Source organism: Sinocyclocheilus anshuiensis, unplaced genomic scaffold (genome assembly GCF_001515605.1).
Source record: "Sinocyclocheilus anshuiensis isolate Anshui unplaced genomic scaffold, SAMN03320099.WGS_v1.1 scaffold969, whole genome shotgun sequence".
In the NCBI taxonomy this organism is placed as follows: domain Eukaryota; kingdom Metazoa; phylum Chordata; class Actinopteri; order Cypriniformes; family Cyprinidae; genus Sinocyclocheilus; species Sinocyclocheilus anshuiensis.
This window is the reverse complement of record NW_015557114.1, coordinates 349124-373623: the sequence shown is the minus strand read 5'-3', so window position 1 is coordinate 373623 and position 24500 is coordinate 349124. Positions and strand designations below refer to the sequence as shown.

Sequence of the window (24500 nt, the reverse complement as noted above, 5' to 3'; positions counted from 1 at the left end):
TACATACATACATACATACATATATATATATATATATATATAAAAAGAATGGACAGAAGATATCCTGGGTCATAAAATCCCCCCAAAATTCTAAATAATAAAAAAATATTATTGAACAAAAATATATTACAGATTTTCCAGAAAAACAAAAAGTTACATTTCAAAGATTCGGGCACTTTTGACTGCAAAGGTACCAAGTGTGACCCAAAAATGAAGAGGCTCAGAGGGGGAAACCGATGCCTTGCATTGGACAATGAGTTCTGGGAGCAAACAAAAGTGATTTTGTACCTGGCCATCATAAAATACAGCTTGCCACGGCAACTTATCTTTTTAACTATGTCCAGGCTTAAAGCAGCACTATGTAACTTTTTCTCAAAATTTGCAAAATGTATGTAATGAGCGAGTACATCATGAATTCATCTTCCAAACTGCGTTTTTGTCTTATTCTGAATCACTACGGTACACTTATAATAAGTACTTATATTTGGACTATTGTAGCCTGGTCGGGTCATCACAGCTGCGGAGTAACACATACCTGCGTGAATCGCCAGAGACATAAATTAGAGAAGTAGCTCCGGTTGGAATGTTCTTCTGCGGGATGTGTGCAGTTCTGTTTATTAACCGCTAGAGCGCCAAAATTTACATAGTGCTGCTTTAAATATTAATTGAATTGAATAGTGCTGCTTCAAATATGAAAAACTGAAAATTGTTTTAATTGATTAGCATTCTAAAAATACCATTTTATTTAATATATCCTGCCTCTTTGTTGCTTCTCACCCCATAAGAGCTGAGATAATGTCAATTTTGACAACACATCACGTTGAAATGGCTGAATCGTTCCACCCCATCCACCCACCTTTCCATGCATTTGACTTCTGATAACACGACAGGCCACTCCTGACACTGTAGGGTCTAAGAGAAGATTTTATTAGACATGTTGCAAAAGTTCATGTAAATACATCTGTTTATTTGTATCATATATATTTGAACGGAAGAGCAAAGTGAAAAGTGCTGCTCAGATATGGATTAGAATTTGAAAATGAGTGTTGATCGCTAAATCTGTACCACACAATGCAATGCTAAGCAGTCTGAAGCTGGAGATATCATTGGATTTTTATTTGTGTATTAAACAAGATGCTTTAAAGGAACACTCCACTATTTTTGAAAATAGACTAATTTTCCAACTCCCCTAGAGTTAAACAGTTGAGTTTTACCGTTTTCGAATCCATTCAGCCGATCTCCGGGTCTGGCGGTAGCACTTTTAGCTGTAGCTTAGCATAGATCATTGAATCTGATTAGACCGTTAGCATCTCGCTCAAAAATGATGAAACAGTTTCTATATTTTTCCTGTTTAAAACTTGACCCTTCTGTAGTTACATCGTGTACTAAGACCGACGGAAAATGAAAAGTTGCGATTTTCTAGGCCGATATGGCTAGGAACTATACTCTCATTCCGGCGTAATAATCAAGGAACTTTGCTGCCGTACTATTGGTGCAGCAGGCGCAACGATATTACGCAGCGCCTGAAAATAGTCCCAGCTAGGTAACTTCCAATAAGCCTATTTTCAGGCGCTGCGTAATATCATTGCGCCTGCTGTTTTGGTCATTTTTGATGCTAACGGTCTAATCAGATTCAATGATCTATGCTAAGCTACAGCTAAAAGTGCTACCGCCAGACCCGGAGATCGGCTGAATGGATTCGAAAACAGTAAAACTCAACTGTTTAACTCTAGGGGAGTTGGAAAATGAACCTATTTTCTAAAATAGTGGAGTGTTCCATTAAGCTTCCACAGAAGAAATGTAAAATATTCTGATCTTCTCTTTTTCCCCTCTTGAATATATATACCTTTGCCAACTGTTAGGACAAGCACAGTTTTAGATTGTACAAATTGAAAGCAATATATGTTTGGCACTGAAATAACAGACTTCAACAATACAGGTGAGTAGAAATTCCCAGAGAGTTAAAACCCTGCTCCTGCACCACGGTTTTGACTGATTAAACCAAGACAGGTCAAGGTTAGTTTAATATGGGTTAGTCTGGACCTGATAAAAAAAAATTACAAAATGTACACTGTCATACAGGATCTAGAGTTTGTACTGCAAATATAAATGAAGTGGGCCTGAGTTGATGTTTGGTGTCGCTAAGTGTGATTGTACTGTATCTGACAATTCAAATCATCTGTCTGTATGAATCCAGAATGTTATAGGTACTGTAATCTGCATTCATTGTTTTGGTTGTATACTGTGGCATTACTATGTAAGCCAAGGAACAAAACCGACAAAAACTCATGTTTCACATTGCATAATTCCTATATGAATTAACAGGTGGATTTCATAATAAATGGCTTTCTTAGACACAAATACACCTTTGCTGCAGAGCAAATCTAAACCAGCCCCTTTTAAAGTATTTACAAGGAGTGAAAGTGCTCGATTTGCATTTCTCAGCGTAAAAATAATCGTCAGACTCATCTCCATGTCTCATCGATAAGGATCACTTTTCACACTAATGATGACAAAGCTGCCAAAAAAAAAAAAAAAAGCAGTTTTTTTCTTAAATTACAAGTGCAAGTGGGTATAAAAGTACAATCAACTATGAAGAAGTAGTGCTGGATGTCTGGTTCGGACGAGTCAAGAAAATGGCTAAAAAAGGAAAGAAGCTAAAAAATAAAAAAGGCACATATTTTCCCTTTTTCTGTATATATGTAACTCTGTTAATGACATGAGTTGTTTTAAAACAGTGTAGATATGCTGTCATACAAAAAGTATTTCTAAGCTGAAGCTGAAGCCATTATCTCTGTACATGTTATTGTTCAAACTGTTATCATCTGAAGTTAAAAAGTAGGATACTCTGATTAGACTATATAATCTGCACATACTGGACTGTAAGTGCTGCTTTGCTGCATCTGTTGCAAAAATAAGAGACGTGTGGAACACTACATAGTAAGTGACCTTAGACAATTAGCTTTCATCTACTAATAGTTGATGCTGGGAGTCAAACACCTGAGACGACATGTATGGGATAATCTATTCGTGGTTACGTAAATTTCAACAGTTCAGCCGTTTGTTAGCTTTTTTTTAGAACCTCTAATTACCCGTCTCTTCCTCCGACTCCACTGTACTGTGGTCAATCATGGAGTTGTGTGCTGGGTTGCATACGGTCCTCTCTCTCACACGCCTCCGCCTCCCTCTGCTGTCCCGGTGGAGTGGGAGTGAGGGGACGGGGTGGATGTTTAAGGCATCGTGTCCTGCTGCTGGGAGGAGCTTCACTTCTGGTGAAACAGCAGCGATTTGACACTCCCAGCTTTGAATTTTGGTAACTGGTTGCTGATGATCTCCGCGAGCATTTCGGGAAACTCCACGCTGAGGGATTTATTCACAAAGGTGTAGAAACAGAAGTTCAGGAGTCCACCCACCATCTGAAGACATACAGAGGGGTTAGAGATGTGAAACAGCATTTGTGATGCACTTTACTTTCGAGTGAATCCCAAAAGTAGGGCGATTTTATGATATTAATATCATTTTTCTATGCACACATTTTCTCAGTTTCATTAAAAGTGAAGGAAGTTCATACATTTTGAAAAATGATTATGAAACTGAACATAAACTGCCATTCAAAAGCTTAGGATCATTGACATTAATTAATTTGATTCAGCACGGATGCATTAAATTGATCAAAGATTTTTGCATTGTTACAAAAAGCTAATGTTTCAAATAAATGCTGTTCTTTTAAACTGTGTATTCATCAAATATGAAGCAGCACAAATGTTTCAACATTGATAATAATAATAATAATACACGTTCCTTGAGCAGCAGATCAGCATATTAGAATGATTTCTGAAGGATCATGTGACACTGAAGACTGGAGTAATGATACTGAAAATTCAGCTTTGATCACAGAAATAAATTATATTCTAAAATATTTTACAATAGCGAACGGTTATTTTAAATTGTAAAAATATTTCACAATATTTCTGTATTTTTGATCAAACAAATGCAGCCTTGTTGTGCATAAGAGTCTTCTTTCAAAACATTAAAGAAATCTTAAGGTACATTTAAAAAATCAGGCCGGTTATGATTTCACGTCTCATGATTTCATGTCTTTAAACTACAATAATAATTTATGCAATAAAAAGGCAAACCACAGACATTTGCTTTGTTCCAAAATCTAGTGAATTGCCAAAGCAGGCAGCATCATTTATGGACACTCCTGATGTGAAGACTGTTCTCAAAAGATAAACATCAAAATTATATGCTGGCTAATATACGATACCAAGTTTTGGCAAAATTCTAAGGCAGCATCCTTTGCTTCACTGTGCTTTGCAGTGAAATAAATCCCAGTAGGAATTACAATTATTAAGTAGCAATAAAAAAATATATTTTAATGGAAAAGACAAAATTTGTTTATGCAACTGGCCCCTGATATGGTGACCCTAGTGCCATGTGTTTTTATGCTTATTAGAGTATTGCGTCTTTAGCTTAGGGACATACAAAACTCTACTGGGATCAATTGTTGATCTGAGTCTCTAGAGTGATATTAGTATGTCGTACAGAGTTGCTTCCTATGCACAGCGTTCCAAATGAGTCCATCTCAGTTAGGATGCCTCTTTAGCAAGTGCAGCTCACTAGGGTTTGGAGCAGAGCCATAGTTTTCAAAGAGCATTATTTAGGATAAACCATTACATCATGCATGGAGTCCAGTAGCTTAGTGAGCTGATAGAACCGTTGCCAGTTCTTGCTGGAGTTCTCCTCTCTCTTCACAATGGCCTTGCCCAATTCTTTAATGTAAGACATACGTAGCTCCTCAAACACTGACTGGCTCTTCAAACCATCCTTCGGCACTGAGAAAGCACAACAACACACAAAGGTTTTGTTACGGTCCTCTGTAAAATGAAGTCATTTGACATCAAATGAATTCATCTGGATTCTCAGGGAACCTGAAACCATACGGATCAAGCATTAATGGCTTCTAAAGAAGGTCACCTGTGCTCAGGAGCAGAAGGACTTTCATGCACAGGTACTCCTCGTTGGACACTTGCAGTCTCACAAACTCATTGGAGATCTTCAGCATCTGTTCACACTGATCATTCATGTAGGGCAACCTCATCCTCTCTCTGCAGATGGACACACAAGACTCTTATTAGGCTTTTATGGGCAGTTAAAGGAACATTTCTCCTAAAAATTCAAATTTGCTCACCCTTAGGCCATCAGAGATGGAGATGAGTTTGTTTGGTGATTGGAAGAGATTTGGAGAAATGTAGCATTGCTTCACTTTCTCGCCAATGGATCCTCTGCAGTGAATGGGTGCCGTCAGAATTAATTAGAGGAAGTGTTATTATGGACTGGTATTTTGTCCAGAAGCATTAAAGTAAAAAAATTGTAATAATGAATTTATTACAAACAAGCAGCTTTTGGCTTCTCAAGACATTAACTGATGGACTGGAGTGGTGTGGATTACTTGTGGATTATTGTGATGTTTTTATCAGCTGTTTGGACTCTCATTCTGACGGCACCCATTCACTGCAGAGGATCCACTGGTGAGCAAGTGATGTAATGCTACATTTCTCCAAATCTGATGGAGAAACAAACTCATTGACATTTTGGATGGCCTGAGGGTCAGTACATTTCACAATAGACGATAAACGTTCTGTTTATAATGAGTGCACGCTGCAGATTTGTTGTCTACCGCTGCTCTTCTGGGTGGATTTTGATTGAGTGTCCATGTTTTTATAGTTCATCAGCTAGAACAAAAAAAAGGTTCTGAAAGTGATTCCAAAAATAGTTGTGGTGTGAACTATTTTCATAGAATTAGAATGATTATTTAACACTTTACAGTTATCGTTATCATTATAGTTTCCATGGTGTGAGCGTGTCTTTAAACTGCCAGAGAGATTATTAAAGCAAATGGCCTGTTAAATGAGATACATACTCATTGATGACCAGGTCTGGCGCGAAACACAGCATGTTTCCATTACACTGCTGGTATGACCTCCAGCCTAGTCCAAATGACATGAGGAAGAGCCAGGAACACTGCAGGAGGGTCATCTGATCATCCAGGTGAAGGTTCCTAAACCCTAAAAAGAGCAAAATTGAGCTTTTAGTACACGCTGCGGCTGAAGATCTTCCACATGGCTTTTTAAAGACGTCACTCAACCTTTTTTTTTTATTTTATTTTTTTACAAAATGAGATTTAAGACAAATTATAAATGAGGTGGTGTCCTTTTATTATTTCGCAGACAAAATGCTGCACATTGAAATGTCAAATAACAAAACTAAATAAAAAATTAAATGGAATCCCAAATCAAATAAATAATACAAATAAAAGAAATCTCTTCATATAACCAAACTAAGGCTTTGCCTGTGCTCTTTCCATTTAAAATTAGAGGCAAGCACAGCATTTTAATCACGATCCAAACAAAGATGTTGCATACATGCAGCAGGAGCAGTTTCTGATTTAAATTAGATTGTATAATTTGAAGCAAAAACCGAATGGTCTCACTTCAGCTTGTGAAAATACACTACATAAAATACATTTTACGCAGATTCGCTCTCTGACAGCAGGTGGCGCTTATGGAACAGCAGCGATACATCGTTTCCTCAGTTACTGCTGTAAACAAAGCAGTGCTCAGCTTTAATTACTTTAAACTTTATTTAATTTAAACACTGCTTTAATATGCATTATGCAGAGGCAAGATGAAAAGAAAATACATTTAAACTTTTCTGAAGACAGTCAGTTCCCCTCAGAGATACACTCATATACACCCCCACCGTCAACTGTCTCGCGATTTATTTTAACATTTCATACTTCTATCAGCTTGCGGTGCATCGTTACATCCCTAGTCTCAAGTTGTACCTGGCAGAGCTTTGGCCCATTTGACCGCAGAGATGACCTGCCGGCCGCCCAGCCTGTTCAGAGTGGTCATAAGGCGGGTGGAGGTGTCAGGGATGGTGCTGTCGTATCCGGCGTAGATGGTGTCCGGCTCGATGGCCTTTAGCAGTGACAGCATGGTGGGCACCACCTGGGGCATGGGTTTGGGCACCAGTGCCCGAGGCTCAGGCAGCGGAGGAAGATTGTGCTCTGGAATTGACGGCTGCTGGATTACCTTGCCGGGATGACGCCCCTTCTTGGTTTTACGGGCTGAGCGGTGAATGAGCAAAGTTTACGACAGTCAGTTTTCAAACTTCATGCATTTCCCTTGATTGAATTGAAGTTTTGTTATACATCTAAACTGGCATGTGGGGACACACTGGTGTAATTATGTAACAAGTGCAACATTTTGTGTTACCCTCTAGGTTCATGCCTGTCATGAGGCATTTGCGGTAACGACAGGCAGGGCAGTTCTTCCGGCGGATTTTGTCAATGATGCAATCGTTCCGTCCAGCGCACAGGTAATTGTGTTGCCCTATGAGAATCAAGAATAGTGTGGATTAGACAGGATGCCTCAGGAGTTCCTCATCATGCACAGCTCCACATGAGCTGTCAAAAACTGTCCTGAAACCAACTGCATTGTTTTTAATTGCTATTTTTTAAATGCAGAGCCGTAGTTTGTATAGTTCAAATATATGCACTTAAAATACACACGGATTAGCTGTAAAATCCTATTCATGTTATCTCTCTGCATTAGAGTGATTATCAGAACACATTTTCTCTGTCAGGCACAGATGCATTTCAACACCCACAGAATAAAAAGCATTTTGACCAATGAAAGACTCAGTACGAGTCGCTCGAAATAGACATGCAGTGAGAAAGTCAGGTCACGCTAGAAGGACGTGTCTCTAAATCTACCTAATCATGTAAAGAAAGACAGAGGCATATAATCACATTTTAGTTACTAGCAAAAAACACTTGCGTCGCGCCTGGCGTCACATTGTGCCACGTGTATGATAGGGCCCAAAATGTGTCAGAACTTTCTCACCTTCAACTGCTCTCTTAAAGAAGACTTTACAGCTTCCGCAGGTGAGGACTCCATAATGGCATCCTGAAGCTTCATCAGAGCACACGAGACAGCTCTTGTGTGTGCCGGACTTCCCGGCAGCTGAGGATGTGGCAGTGCGGTCTTCAGGTCTGAAAACACACAAACACAGGGATGTGTGTATATTAGCTAACAGGAATAATACCGTTTAAAGATTTTGAATAATAATGAATTAATATGGTTCAGCAGGAATGGCAAGAACCATCAGCACACATTCTCTTTTATCTTCATCTTTTTACTAACATAGTAATATAAGTAGTTTCAGCCCGCTCCTATGCCAATGCAATAATTATGCAACATGAGAATGAGGATGTGAGACTGGCCACCAGGGGGCGACGGCTGAACGACGGCCTAAACGTTTAGCACTGCTCCACCTCCACACTGAGCCACATTTGCAACGCCTACACATGCATTCAGCGTAAGACAAAGACTATGAGTAGAGAATATGAGTAGGGCTTCACAGTGTTGTAGACGCATGCAAATCTATCAAGTGAAGCAGAGCGAAAAGGAGGAGAGGACAGTTGCATATCCTCTTTAGACAACATGTTTCCCTCTAACAGATGGCAAATGCCAGACAAACAGCTGTCATATCAATATGATTTTCAGTCTAAATTTTAAACTTTTAAACGTTGCGGGCTATAAGTACATGGAAACATAGCTATGAGTCAACTGGTAGAGATTTTGCTGTATCATTTGTAATAAAGTACATACATTTAGTACATACATACGGGGGAAGTCGTGGCCTAATGGTTAGAGAGTCGGACTCGTAACCCAAAGGTTGTGGGTTGGAGTCTTGTACCGGCAGGGATTGTAGGTGGGGGGAGTGAATGTACCGCGCTCTCTCCCACCTTCAATACCACGACTGAGGTGCCCTTGAGCTCCCCGGGCGCCGCAGCAAAAAATGGCTGCCCACTGCTCCGGGTGTGTGTTCACGGTGTGTGTGTGTGTTCACTGCTGTGTGTGTGCACTTTGGATGGGTAAATGCAGAGCACTAATTCCGAGTATGGGTCACCATACTTGGCCACGCCACGTCACTTCACTTCACTTCATTTGCATGACTATCAGCTATGTATTCACATGCGAGGGAAACAAAGAAACATGGAGTAGCGTGAAAATACAGAGTGAGACGTGTTACAAAGACGTGTTAGGCAAAAAACAAACATCACAACTGGCAAGATCCAACTGATGTGTTTAATATTAGTTTTACTTCATATTAATTTTATCTAGTGTTTTGACTCACATGTTACAAAATGTGAAGTTTTTTTGCTCAATATCAATAATCTTATCTTTTGGTCTGCGTTTCAAGTAAATAAGTTCCAAATAAATAATTGAATGAGATACCTGTTATTTTATTGAAATTACTAGACATACTACATGGTTATACAATATATAAAAGTATATATATATATAACTCATCTACTTGATTATTGTCACAGCATGCATTTTATTGCCCTTTAAAACAAAAAAGACCTGTAAAAGAAGCAACCTGTGCATGCACGCTTGAAGTTTTAATAGCATCTTGTCATACCTTTCAAGCTCAACCTGATCTCTATCACCTAGTAAACATTTTAATAATAGTTTCGTAACCCAAAGGTTGTGGGTTTGAGTCTCGTACCGGCAGGGATTGTAGGTGGGGGGAGTGAATGTACCGCGCTCTCTCCCACCTTCAATACCACGACTGAGGTGCCCTTGAGCTCCCCGGGCGCCGCAGCAAAAAATGGCTGCCCACTGCTCCGGGTGTGTGTTCACGGTGTGTGTGTGTGTTCACTGCTGTGTGTGTGCACTTTGGATGGGTAAATGCAGAGCACTAATTCCGAGTATGGGTCACCATACTTGGCCACGCCACGTCACTTCACTTCACTTCATTTGCATGACTATCAGCTATGTATTCACATGCGAGGGAAACAAAGAAACATGGAGTAGCGTGAAAATACAGAGTGAGACGTGTTACAAAGACGTGTTAGGCAAAAAACAAACATCACAACTGGCAAGATCCAACTGATGTGTTTAATATTAGTTTTACTTCATATTAATTTTATCTAGTGTTTTGACTCACATGTTACAAAATGTGAAGTTTTTTTGCTCAATATCAATAATCTTATCTTTTGGTCTGCGTTTCAAGTAAATAAGTTCCAAATAAATAATTGAATGAGATACCTGTTATTTTATTGAAATTACTAGACATACTACATGGTTATACAATATATAAAAGTATATATATATATAACTCATCTACTTGATTATTGTCACAGCATGCATTTTATTGCCCTTTAAAACAAAAAAGACCTGTAAAAGAAGCAACCTGTGCATGCACGCTTGAAGTTTTAATAGCATCTTGTCATACCTTTCAAGCTCAACCTGATCTCTATCACCTAGTAAACATTTTAATAATAGTTTTAGTCATAATTGTCTGTTCCAGGGCTTTTCAACAGTTGGCCCGCAGGCCAAATGTGGCCCTGAGATTAGAAGAGCACTGCTCTATTCAGTGAGCGAGAGCATTATGCATCAGAAAACAGAACAGCTGTGTCAAACACCACCACCTGTAACAGAAATTATGAGAGGATGTAGGTCTATTAGGGTGGAACTAGGGCTGCAACAAACAAATTGATTAAACTAAAGATTATTAGAATGATTAACTGACTAATCATCGCTTATTTCACTGATTAATCAGTAGGCTCTGATCAATTAATCCACTTTTGCAATTTGTTAAAATACTCATTCTATACATATTCATATAGAGCTGCCTTATAGCAGAAAATCAAGTTGTAATTCTAACTGAAAGTGACACTGACACTATTTTTTCATGTTTAATACTGTAATGCTGCTTGCTTTATAGCAGTCTATTGCATAAAGCGTCATATAAATAAACATGAATTAACTTTACTGTAGTGCCGATTGCAGAGCTGGTGCAAGCATTCACATCTCTACAATCAGATGCTTCCTTAACTGCTGTTTTCTCACCGCTGTCATTTTTGATTTGTGTATATTTTGTTATTGAGAGCACGGAGCATATACTTGGGGCAGTCGTGGACTAATGGTTAGAGAGTCGGACTTGTAACCCAAAGGTTTTTCCTCTAACGGAAGAATGAAAAAGTCAGTATATCTGGGCCACACAGCAGCATTTTTTGTTTATAGTTTTGTAAAACTTTCCCACACTGGTTCGGCTTCATTTGAACGTCTCCTAAGCATGTCTTCTTCTATTGGATTGCAGCCGGGAGGGCTGAATTACAGTCTGGTCACACTGTACACACTACACACTGGTCAAACCGCGCTACTGCAGGCCCTTACATTAGGTAATTTGAGATCAAACGACTATTCAAAAACAATATTATTATTTGTCAACTATTTTTTATTGTCGACGTTGTCGATAATGTCAACTAATCGTTTCAGCCCTAGAAGCTATAATAGATTGCTGCAGGAAAAAAAAAACACTTTAATATTTATAAAAGTTATGATATTTTGATTAAAACTTTTGAGGTCATTTTTTAAACGAGACATGCATGGATTAATTTTTCACAATAAGATCTATGACATGCATTTAGAAAATAGATGAGGTGGATTTTCTTTTCATGTCGACTTTAAATATAAATCGGCCTGTCTTTGCAATGAAGAGGAATTTGAGTTTGAAAATGAAGAGATACCCGTTGCTAAAATCCCACTCTCTTTATCTTCCGTTTACTTATTTATAGACTGCATTTGATGGCCACAAAAGCATGTGACTTCCTCCACATTACTTATCCATCTGCTAGTGACGTATCGATCTCTACATTCCCTTCTATCTATTGATCACAGTGGGCTGAAAATCTCACATTCAGTTTGGTTACGGGGCAACATTTTAGTTGTCAGATGCTAGATTGCTAGTCTATTTGTTGTAATAGCTTCATTATACCTTAAAAGGCACATTATGACATTTTGCAAAAGGTTGTGGGTTTTAATCATCGTCTTTATGACAGAAATGCCTAATTCGTGGCTGAAGTCTTCAGTCCCCCAGGATCGGAGAGCAAAAGCAGCAATAAAAAAAAGGAAATAGCACCTACCCTGAGGAGAAACACATGAAAACAGAAAGAGGAAGTTGAGCATGCCATCGCGGTGTCTGATATTTTTGCCTTGCTATAAGACACAGCCTCATGAATAAGGCAGCAAGTACAAACACGCTGCATTTTACACATCAATTCTTAAAATAAAACTATAAATTGTTCCATGAATATATGATCACAACACGAGAAGCTCTTTCTTTCCTTTTTGCACAGATGACTCACCATGTTTGTAAAAAAAGGAAAATGTGGGTCACATTTACTTTCCAACCAGTCTAACCACACTGGTTTGCTCAACCCGAAATACAGTTACATTATCTTCATTCTTCTCAATGGAAATGTCACAGGGTTCAGACAGTAATCATTAGTGCACAATGAGAAAAATAGAGAGGAAAAATACATTTTATAAATACTATTACACAGGCAAGTGTGCTGTTGTATATGAATATCAGCAGATTCAGCACGGCTGTCACATGATTTCAGCGTTTCCCACAGACTTACACTATTTGTGGTGGCACTTCCCCCATTGGGAGGGGGGGGTTGTTTTGTTTTGTATTATAATCAGGGCTCGACATTAACGCTTCTCCGCTTGTCCGGGACAAGTGAATGTTTTGGACAGGCAAGTAAAAGAGAAATTTACTTGCCCAATCGGACAAGTAACTTGAAAATGTCAATACCAAAAACAATAATAACTGCCTTTATTTGTGATATAGCCTTAGTTATAGGGGTGTGTGATATATATCGTTTGCGAGAATATCGTAATTGTTGTTTTAACGATGCGTGATTTGACATTATCGAGTATATTGCAAAAATCAACCATTACACACCTACAGAGTGCACGCATATATTAGGCCTACATAAAGAAGTCTAGTAGGTTAGACTAGTGCACGTGTGCGTTCTTTCACTGCATGATTCAGTATTAAAATGCAGAAAATTCAAGATATGCGGGGGAAATGTATATATTTATATCATTTCATATAGTTAAACAATATCACACGAAGATCAGAAGATTTTTTTGCTCCAAAAATCAGCATGATTACAAATGTGATTTTATACAGTTCAATAAACAAGAAGTTAATATTAAGAGACTTACGTTTTAGACACCATATTGCCTGTTTTTGTTCTATTTCGCCAACAGAAATAATTCCAAACACAGCCACAGCACTGTTTTGCGTCTCTGAGCAACATGACAGTGTTTCGTTCCTGAATGAATCAACCATTTAAATGATTCGGTTCAATCGCAATGACTCGCTTATTAACAGTGACTTGATGCCACCTACTGGCGGTTTTAATTTCACATTTCAATATTTTTTATTTATTTTTATATATAATTTCAAATATCAGTATTCAACGTTTTATGTATCGAAACATTATTCATTTTGTAACTGCAGGTTAAAGCATTCCATGTCCATCAGAGCTGCATTAAACAGTGGGTAAATATATCTATTCCACTTCAGATGCAGCTTCTGTGTTTCCTCTGCATTGCAACGATGAATTTTGTTGATACTGGTTTCATTTTATTATTTTGTTTATTATTTTATTTAAAAAGAAAAATCTAACTAAAACTAAATGTGACATGCTCACAAAATCTACTATGTATACTCTATAAACACTATACTATGTTTTGCATAACTACAATAAATAATTATATTTATAACTCAATTTAAATGTATTTTTTTCTCTCTGGGCAAGTAAATTTTATACTCGTAAATGACAAATTTACTTGTCCGAAGGACAACCACATGAGAATGCTTAATGCCAAGCCCTGATTATAATACTAAAAATACAAAAATGCTCCAATGCAAATATTTCAAATTGCGAAGAAATTTATTTACATAATTAAACATGTCCCCCACACCACATCTCTACTTTTTATAACACATTTAGCACTTTTTTAACATACAATTTTACGGGGCTTTCTTGAAAAAACTTAATGGAAAATATTTTTCAATATTCATCTGGATTGAAGGAGCAGACATTGAGTGCCAGTTAAGGAAGTTAACGTTACAGTCGATATAAGTTAGCCTATGTCAGGTTATCTGCAGGGTTTTTAAAATCACATTTAAGGCTTTTTAACACCTTTTTTAAGATCTGCACGAATTAAATTAATACCTTATGAGCAATGTCTGTGGTAACATATTAAACTGTAATATGGCTGTAAAAAAAAAACATGATTTACAGTTCAGATACAGGTTTTTACAAATCTGTAAAAAAAAAAATCCGAATCGGAATCGGATCGTGAGGTGACTAAAGATTCCCAACCCTAGTAACGACTGTACACAAAGCAGCGCTGTGCTCATAAACGCTTTATCAGGGATTATAAGTAGGTAAAATAAAATTAAAATGACATTGATACTTTTCTGAATATAGTCCGTTTCCTTCAGAGACACATCTGAAATGTGACTGACTTTGAAATGTGCAGCGCTCAGATTTATTCAATTAAATCATAGCCTTTTGAAGTTTAATAGAGCCATATCGTGATTCTTGCATGAGTTTTGCAAATCTATTTGTGGTGGTCAATGTTGATATTGTGAACAAAGTTTTATAAAATGTTCTTCGCATTTTTATAAAAAAAACTTCACATTTCAGCCTTTAAAACATTTTTAAGAAAAAGGATAAGTCAAGAATATCAATTATTATATTAATTTAAAGCATAAATATATTTTACTGTCTTTAAATTTTTATTTTAGGGCATATTAGCCATCCACTGGTTCACATTTACAACTGTGTGTTTGCTGCTTAAAAAATATAAACTGTCACACTGGTCTGAACAAAAACAGCAGACAGGCTGATTGAAAATGCACATTCATTCTCTGCCAGTAGGTGGCGCCTTTGGAATGGCAGAAATACAGCGGTGTCCCCAGTAACGACTAGGGGTGGGAAAAAAAATCGATCCATCGATGCATCGCGATCAATTCTGAGCTTAGTTTTTAACCAGATGCGCAATGACATTGAGTTTGCTTTAGAAACACCAGTATTCTGCTTGCTTCCAATTCCTCACACACATACACCACTCGAACCTTCCGTAAAATAATATTTCATAAAGTTCGGAAAGGTTGAAGCGAATTACAAGGACATTCGCAAGCTTCATTGCACAGGATGCGCTGTGAGAGTCGCGCGCTTTGTTTAATGTTACACTTGAAGTATGCGGTCTCGCCTTACAAATGCTCTACGAAGTCATTATTTATGTGGTTTGGAATGCAGTGGACTTATATATTTAAAATATGAACCTCACTAACAGAAGGTTAGAACAACTAAAGTTTGTGAAGACTGCTCGCGCATGCGGCTGTGCGCGACTCCCTGTGGTTAAAGTGGTTTAATGCACTTGCGTCTCAAAATGGTTTTATGATGCAAAATTAATGTAAACACAGCCAGTTATGTCTTAAGGGATTAAACGGACAGGACAAACCACATTACTTCTTATATTTCAAAAGAGATCCGTAGGTGAATGCAGCTTAATAGATCTCCCGCTGTCGATGATGTCATAATAAAAAACAACAGTAAAGATTAAGAAAAATCACTCACAGTTCTTGAACGGAAAACGTTCAGATAATCTTAAATACTGAAAGCACTCTGTTTTTTGTTTGTAATATGTTTCTATGCTCCTCTTTATTATTTGCTTGTATGTTTTTAAGTTTAATTAGTTTAAAAATCTTAACATACAACTTTTTAAATTATTTTTTTCAATTTGTAATTATTTTAAAAAGTGCTTAATTACTTACATAAGGATAAATGTAAGGATTTTAAGATTCTCAAGTCGGTAAACTAATTAATTAATAGGGGGGGGTGGGGGGGAGTAGATCAAGAATCGTTCTGGAATTGGGTTGTGACTCCCAGAATCGGAATCGGATCGTGAAGTGACTAAAGATTCCCACCCCTAGTAACGACTGTACACAAAGCAGCGCTGTGCTCATAAACGCTTTATCAGGGATTATAAGTAGGTAAAATAAAATTAAAATGACATTGATACTTTTCTGAATATAGTCCGTTTCCTTCAGAGACACATCTGAAATGTGACTGACTTTGAAATGTGCAGCGCTCAGATTTATTCAATTAAATCATAGCCTTTTGAAGTTTAATAGAGCCATATCGTGATTCTTGCATGAGTTTTGCAAATCTATTTGTGGTGGTCAATGTTGATATTGTGGCAGGTCGCCAGAAATAAATCAATGTATGGGAAACACTATGGGCCAGATTTACTAACAGCTTGCACCAGCGCAAACCGTCTTTTGGCATTAAAATAGTACTGTCAGGATTTACTAAAGACGCGCAGTGAAGAATTAGCGCTGAAAAGGCGTGGACACAGTTATTTTTGCACCTGACCTTATTGAATATGCATTGAGTTTCCCTTCCAGACGCAACATTTATGGGAGGAGAGAATTAAAATGAATCACACAACGTGATTTACTAACGCTTGCACTTGTCAAATTACTGGTATTTGCGACATTATTCAATGCTCCAAAAAAGCTGGTCTTAAAGCAGACACTAATTTGTGCTGCTCTTGGTAGATTGTGTTGGTCATTATGGAAATGTCATTTACCTGTTTAGTAAATCTGTCCCTAAGTGCCTTATTCGTTCATTATACTTTGGTTTGTCCTCCAGGACTCTGCATGCATGCAGTATAGACTGCTTCATTAGTTACGACTGAGGTGTTTTAGTTTTGTTGTGCCTTGCTGCCAGCCTGCAGTGTATACACAAGGGGTAATCTCTGCTCGGCCCAGCTGGGATTCAGAAGAGAAAGTAGGTCAAACCAATGGCACTCATAGCATTTCAGGCAGCTTGATCTCCGTGTGCTAAAGCACTTATAACACAGAGGTGATTTACATCCATTATCCTCTTCTGCTGACTGTCAGGATTTCTGCTCTACAGGAACTGAACCGAGACGGTGAGAGAGCGAGTAAGCGAGAGAGAGAAAGAAAGAAAGAGAGCGAGTGTGTGTGTGTGTGAGAGAGAGAGAGAGAGAGAGAGAGAAGAGAGAGCACAAGACAGAGAGAGCGAGAGAGAGAGAGAGAGAGAGAGAGAGAGAGAGAGAGAGAGAGAGAGACTGCCCTCTTTAATGGCTGTAGTTAAACCTAGGTTGGCCGTTGTGTCAAATATATGCGATGACTAACTGGTCTGATATTCCTAACGCAGAGATGCTTTGAAATAGCTTTCCAGTAACTGAAATAGCTTCCAGTGTAGAGGTCTGGGAAGTTGGTTTTCGGTAACTGAAACTAGTCAAAGCTGTTACTACATTGTATTTTTAGCACAGCTGGAATGTAGTATTGACTAAACAGCATTCAGGACTGGAACTATTCATTTTTATACTTTTTAATTACTAATACAGTTATATCAGCTTGTAACACTCCAAAGAGAAGGGAAAACTTGAAATCGCATCATATGACCCCTTTACGAAAGAAAATAATGGCATTGTTTTATGTATTATGTTATTTAATGTTAAAGGAGAAACTACTGACCACTATGTAAAAGTCTTTAATGTCACTTTTGATCATTTTTATGCGTCCTCAACATTATCAATCATAGTATTAAAAAGTGATTTATTACAATTACTCAATTGAAAACAAAACACAATCAATGCTGTGGGTAATAAAAACAGTTTGTAAAATACAGTGTGTTATTTTCTTATGGCATCTGGAGCGTCTCTATCTTTGGCATTTGGAATGAAGTCTCTATGTTCAGCTACAAGTGTCATCCAAGCAAACTGCATCTGGCCAATAGAAATAAAAGCAACTGCGTTTTTCATTGTAGTAATATAGGGCTGCTTTTCGGCTAAAAACAAAAATGCAGTCTGTTTTTGTATAAACCGTATGTACAGTGTTTGCAGAACAGCGCGACAGTCTCCATACATTTCAAAGATCAGCCTCAGGGGGTTTTTTTTTCTTTTTCTTTTTCAGAAAACCTATATTTTCACTAGTCCCAAGGTTCTCATTGTGGGACTGGTTATGCAGAGTTAAAAATATTCGGTGGGTGTTTGCTGGAGGGAGGAGAGGAGAGAGAGACTAGGAGGAGAAATAGAAAACAAGCTACTTATTCACAGCTGTCTAAGAGCCGTCCATGTTGAGTCATATAAAGCCAAGAACGATTTGAGCAAAGCTTTCAGGAAGAATTTCTGAGTCACTACAAATCAAAAGGGTTTGGCTCAATTAAATTTCATGATGGAGAGAGTCACACAGGAGATAAAAAACAAAACAAAAACAACATGCCGCAAAATAATTGGGGTGTGAACCGATTTTATGTTTGCGTGAAAAACGTGGCACCATTGACCCGATACCAACCATTTTTGCCGAATAGCTTGCACACGACAGAGAGAGAGGGACAGACATACAAAGAGAGCGAGAGAGACAGCTCCTGTCTAAGCTGGCTGCAAGCCACTAAATATCACATAGGTTGGGACGCAGTCGCAAACAACCCCGACTCCCACTCAAAACCTGCAGACCACAAAGGCCTGATAATCGAGCCCATATGTAAATTAAAGATGAAACCTCTCTTGTGATTCACCATCTGTTCCTGCTCTCCGTGACTGAACCACGAACTGACTGCTTTTCTATCCAGAACCACCAGCTATTTAGATGATTTTATGGTGCACTTTCAAGTTATTGCTATGTTTTTCATAAAACATCTGACAACGTAGTAGGCCAGATTTTCGGTCAATACCGTGATGTATTTGGCAGATAAACATTGTTTAGAGCCCAGATGAAACAGCATCTATTTTAATTTCGTTTGACAAATATCGGAGTGAAACAGGATGTACAATGAGACAAAAATGGTTTTATCCATCGGGAACTGATTGGATTGTGAAAAAGTGAGTGTTACCACAAATGGAGCCAGAAGTGGTCACACAACTTTTTAAGGAAGCTTTTTGACCAAGACGTGGAGGTTGAAGGTCAAGATCACCCTTGAGAGCATCTCAAAATCTCTTATTGGTTATTTTACAAAGCTAAAGTTGTTTGCTGTTTTTGTTGTCCAACCTTGCTCCAGAAGAGCCACATCCAGCAGAGTTTAGCTCCTATAATTAAACACACCTGAACCAGCTAATCAAGGTCTTCAGGATCACTAGCAACTTCTTAGCAAGTGTGTTGGAGCTAAACTGGCCTTCCAGTTATGAAAGTGGAGCAGGATTGAACCAGTGTTATTTATATACTATTATGGTACTTATTAATATTTTATTAATGTGCTTTCATTCTTAAGCCCCTTTCACACTGCGCGTTGATTCTGGAAAATTTATCACGGGAACGGTCCCAGAATGGGGACCTAGTAACATTGCCAGGATCAGTCCCAGAACAAGGCAGTTAGAAATTTACTAAAAGCAAGCCTATCGCAAGATATCTGGTGGGGTGGGGGCACCTGGGGTGGCCAGCCAGATTTCAGTGGGGGCCGGTGCCACCCCTGGCCACCACGTAGACACGCCATTGGTCACGAGGCGATCACGTGAGGCGCTTCCTCTGGCACGATAATCTTAATAATATCTTGTAGTGTGTGATGCGCCATGACGTTCAAATCTTGTAGTGTGTGCATGTTTAAGATTTGAGAGAAGATTTAGTGAACAAAAGCCAGAACCAATGCCGTAAAGGGTGTGTCATAGTGATGACGCACGTTATCGTGCAACTCTTTTACTGGGTGTTTTGAAGGCAGAGCAACGTTTACGACGAAAAAATATGTACAAACTGTAATGAAGCAGAGATCAGGGAGCTCCTTACTATCCGCGCTGAAGCTGAGATCGTTCGCCAGCTTAGTGAAACGGAACGCGTCACATTACACGTCACATCGTAATGTCACGCGTAGGGCTACACAATTAATTGAATTTCTAATCACGATTATAATTATGGATGCCACAATTACATAATCGTTCAAAGCGGCAATTAATCGTTCAAAGTCCTATGTTATTCTGCGTGCTTAAGATGCGTTTTTTTCTTTCTACATGTTCTCTTATGGGTTTTTCCCATTATTAAAATTTTAATTTTAGTATAACATTATTTAATACCATTCATATTTTTACTTTTTTATAATTTAAAGAAGAAACCAATCCGATGTTTAGTTGACATTTGAGGCTTAATACTATAGAAAAGCACTAAAAGTTTTTCAGTTAGAGTGTTTTCAGCTTGTTTTCATATAAAAATATATAATTTCTGTTTTAGCTTTAGTTTCAATATCTTTATTTTATTTCTATTGATTTTATTTTATTTCTATTTAGCTGTAAATTATTTTCATTTAGTTTCCATAAATTTATTTTATTTATGTTAATTTTATTTTAATTCTATTTAGAAATAATTTATTTTTATTTCAGCTTTAGTTTCAGTAATTCTATTTTTATTAATTTTGTTTCTATTTAGCTTTAATTTATTTGTATTTCAGCTTTAGTTTCAGTGATTTTATTTTATTTATATTAATTGTATTTTATTTTTATTTAGCTGTAATTTATTTTTATATAGCTTTGGTTTCAGTAATTTTAGTACTTTACCGTAAACTTTTTTTAATTTCAGTTAGTTGCCAAGGCTGCTGGTACAAATTTTAACTTAAACTTAAACGTACACAATTGTTGTTTTTTTATGCAAATTTCAGTTTTTTTAATTTTAAATTTGTATTTTATTTCAGCTTTATTTAAATTCATGAAAAAATTTTTAAGTTTTAGTTTTGGTTAACAATAACAACACTGGACTGGCCACTTCTGTAAGCATTCATTAATGTTATCTGCCACTGAAATACTGTGTAAACTATTGCCAAGATTTTAGAAAGGCTTCTTTACATACAATAATAGTCTACAGTACAAACAATGCCTAAATCGCTATTTGACTATTGGTTAACATTAAACAGTAGCATGTAATTTCAGACATAGAGCCAGTTTATTTAGACTGATTTCGTTTGAATATAACAACTTCAATTTCCATGATGACACGCACTCATGAACTGATCATAATAAGACCAGGTACAAGTATTAATAAAGTAAACAGGGTTGATTTCATTTTCTTGTTGACTTTAAGTAAGATTGCATAATGTTATCAGTGCTCTGATTACTGAAACAAGAAGTGAGGACACTGGCATTTGATCTGAACTCAACGACTCTAACATTAAAAAAACAATCTTGTGTTTATTTTAAGCATGGAGCAAAAGCTGGATTAGGTGGGTGTGTCGCCAGTGGCCCGTTCACATGACACATATGCAGACACTTCCTCAAAGCCTGTATGCTTGACGCGACATTAACAATCCATCAAACTGCTGCAGTTTTGGATAAGCAGGTTTCAGGTCGAGCTGCAGAGACCTGCTCTGTGGAGATCATCAGATACTGTATGTTTGTCACTTACATAGCTCCTTCATAAGTACAGGCTTCTTCAGACTTCCTCAACTTACAGTAAACAAGACTGTTTTTACAGTAACAAAAGAAGCACATTAACAGATTACTTCAGATTAATTCTGCCTTACTGTCATCAGGGTTCCCACTCTTTCATGAACACCAGATTCAAGGACTTTTTAAAGCACCATTTATTTTATATCAAGCACCTATCAAATTCACATCCCAGAATATGTAGTGTCATGAAAGACCTTACAGTACTTAATATTTCACTTACACTTAACATTTACATGAACAATTTCAGAGTAATAATGTTCTGAATGTGTAGGTTTGAACACCAGATTCACGGACTTTCAAGGACTTTTTAAAGCACCATTTATTTTATATCAAGCATCTATCAAATTCACATCCCAGAATATGTAGTGTCATGAAAGACCTTACAGTACTTAATATTTCACTTACACTTAACATTTACATGAACAATTTCAGAGTAATAATGTTCTGAATGTGTAGGTTTCATAAATTTAGACTGTTTTGAGCATTTGTGTTCAAAGGAATTGAATGAAATCCACTGAAGTCAGTACTGGTGATAAATAAAATTTTGCTCCATTTTTGCAGTTAACATGCGTCTTTTCTTCTCCACCTGTTTTTTTCTGACCCCGCTGACCCAATTAGCATTTTGCTGTCCGATGGTCATGCCTTAACTTTGAAATTTCTGTATTGCATTAGTTTTTAATATTTCTCATGGGTAGTTAATCATTTTTGACTTCTCAGTCTGAGTTAAATCTCTTTTTTGGCTCATTTCATCCATAAAAGAAAACCTGCTTAATAATTCTGCACACATTTCCAGCCTTCATGTACAATTATATATCACTTCTAAATGATTAAATACAAAAATAATAGTAGTTATTAAGATTGATGTGGTTTGGAATTGGTAAAATGTGCTTGGAAAAAAATATGATCAGAATATCAACGTGCCTAATAATTATGCACACACTGTAAGATGTGCTCCCTTTACACAGAGTGCGCATGATCGCGAAATCGAAAGTGAACAGCGAGCGCTCATTCAAATGCGATTTCAATACCCCGCATATTGATAGCGGCTCCCTGATGTGCGAAAATAATATACAATATTAGAATGTTTGCGGGAGCGGGACACACACGTTGTGGGGAGCGGTCGGTAATGGTCAGAAATTCAGCGGGAGCGGGCTTAAGAAAACTTTTGACTCAAAGTGGCTTACAGGGGTATTTTCTTTTTACCTTTGTAATGGCATCTTTTTCATCTATGCCAAATTCAAAAATGCTTTAAATAAAAGCTTTTTTAAAATGTCTATTTAAAACAATATAATAAGAAGTAGAATAAGACAAATAGGTTACCAATCATATGAAATTAGTATTAATAAACAATTAATTTGTACAGAGGTGGCACAGGTACATTTTCAGATGTTTAATGAGGCTCAGAGGTGGCATGAGTGCAATTAAATTCATACATTTATGTGGAGATTAAATTCTGATTGAATACAGATATATTAAATGATTTAAATAACTGAAATTATAGGCTAAAAATGAAACTAAATTCGCCAGCAGGTGGCGACAAGTCACTGATTTTATCACTGAATCATTCATTCAATTGATTCGTTTGAACGGCTGATTCATTCAGGAATGAAGCAAATGACTGTCTTTATAAATGGGTAATCATGAATCACTGACTCACTAGATTCGTTCAAAAGCGCACTTTCATTGAATGAATGAAACTCAGCTGTGTTTGCTTTTAGAGATGCCCAGCGGCTGAGCCGTTACTATATTTGGAACTATGTTCATTAAAGAAATAGAGCAAAATCAGGCAGTACTTGTTTACTGAACTGTTGTATTGAATCAATATCACATTTGCAAACTCCCTTAATAACTATTAAAAGCGGTCACTCTCCTTATCGCGATCTGTGGGCACACAGAAAATGAGCTCGCGAGTGAGTTCTCAAGACACAAAAGCACGTGCAAATGATACGTTCCGTCATCTGTCATCGCGTTAGAAGCGCGGAACCTGCGGGAATGAGTACAATTGTAATAGCCGCAATCCCGCACCGAAATTCAAGTCCTGCTTTGTGTTCTCTGCTAATAACCCGTCACTATGTTGTCACTGAGAAGCTGCAGCTGTGGCCGGGAATGATTTTTGGTGTGCCGGCACAACAACAACAACAACAACAACATGTTTCTTTTCCCCTAATTGTTTTTCAAATTGACGTAAATCTGTCGTAGCGATGGAAAACTTTAATCCCTGCATAAACAATTTATTTCAAATTTAATTCAAGCACTTTCAAGGACCTATGTTTGTTTTCAAGTACTTTCCAGGCCTTGAATCCATATGTCTGAAATTCAAGTACTTTCAAGTAGCGTGGGAACCCTGTGTCAGGCCTTTCAGCACATTTTTATACGATTTCTGCTCACACAAGTCAGGGTTTGCAAATAGGTGAGGAGAGATAGCAGTGAAAACATGACGGAACATGAATGTGTAGAGGAAAATGGTGCAGAACTGTCTGAAAGTTCAGATAGACCACAGACCTCACTGCATCTTTAACTAGTTGAATACTGTGGGTAAAAGTGTAACAAATCCATAATGGTGCAGCACAGTCATTTTTAGACTAATTTAGGGTGCAGTGTTGTCTTTAAAACTGATTTTGTCTGATCTGACCTCCATTTCCTGGCTGTTTCTTACTGGAGGAAATGCATGGCATGATTGTTCCCAGAACAGACATGCTTTAACTTTTAATTCTTATGTTGTGTTTTCTTTTTCACTTTAATAATAATTATATTTTTTGTTATAAAATTTGATTTATTTCTCAGATAACTGTGCTAAAATGGTCCCCACACTTTGGTTTTTTTATTTTTATTAATAACTACAGCTGAATCTATTAAAAACATTTTCATTTATTGGAATGAAGCTGAAGTAAAATAAAATATAAATTAAAAACTGAAATATCTGAAAGTTATTTAGTAAGCATTAAAATGACTAACTGAAAATAAACAAAAGCTAAAACTAAAACTGAGATAAAAAAATAATAATTCAACCTAAAGGTAATATCTATTTTTATCAAAAATAATAAAAATGACGAAAGCACAATGACTAAAACATTAAAATAAAATTAAAACAAAAACTGAAAATTTAAAAATGTTATTTTGAAATATTAATAAAAACTATTAAAAGTATATATA

General features: G+C 37.1%; 1 protein-coding gene and 1 pseudogene across 1 annotated transcript; both read right to left on the bottom strand.

The window, feature by feature from the left end:
* LOC107677713 (putative fibroblast growth factor 1) overlaps positions 1-3132 on the bottom strand; it is a 6865-nt pseudogene extending 3733 nt beyond the window's left edge.
* On the bottom strand, positions 1754-22573 carry LOC107677712 (glucocorticoid receptor-like). Its single transcript, XM_016472732.1, has 8 exons — positions 22551-22573; positions 7914-8062; positions 7284-7400; positions 6851-7135; positions 5927-6071; positions 4981-5111; positions 4681-4838; positions 1754-3416 (listed from the first exon to the last, which is right to left on the bottom strand). The coding sequence occupies exons 1-8, from the start codon at positions 22571-22573 to the stop codon at positions 3264-3266; spliced, it is 1161 nt and encodes a 386-aa protein (XP_016328218.1). The 3' UTR covers positions 1754-3263.
* Positions 22574-24500: the final 1927 nt, after the last annotated feature.

What these genes read in the sequence shown, in the direction of transcription:
- LOC107677712 (XM_016472732.1), bottom strand. Translation starts at nt 22,573, where the DNA reads ATGAAAAAGATGCCATTACAAAG. An exon ending in AAAAAGATGCCATTACAAAG is followed by an intron (nt 8,063 to 22,550) that starts GTAAAAAGAAAA and finishes GTGTGTTTTCAG; the next exon opens with ACCTGAAGACCGCACTGCCA. An exon ending in CCAGACCTGGTCATCAATGA is followed by an intron (nt 5,112 to 5,926) that starts GTATGTATCTCA and finishes GTCCATCTGCAG; the next exon opens with AGAGAGGATGAGGTTGCCCT.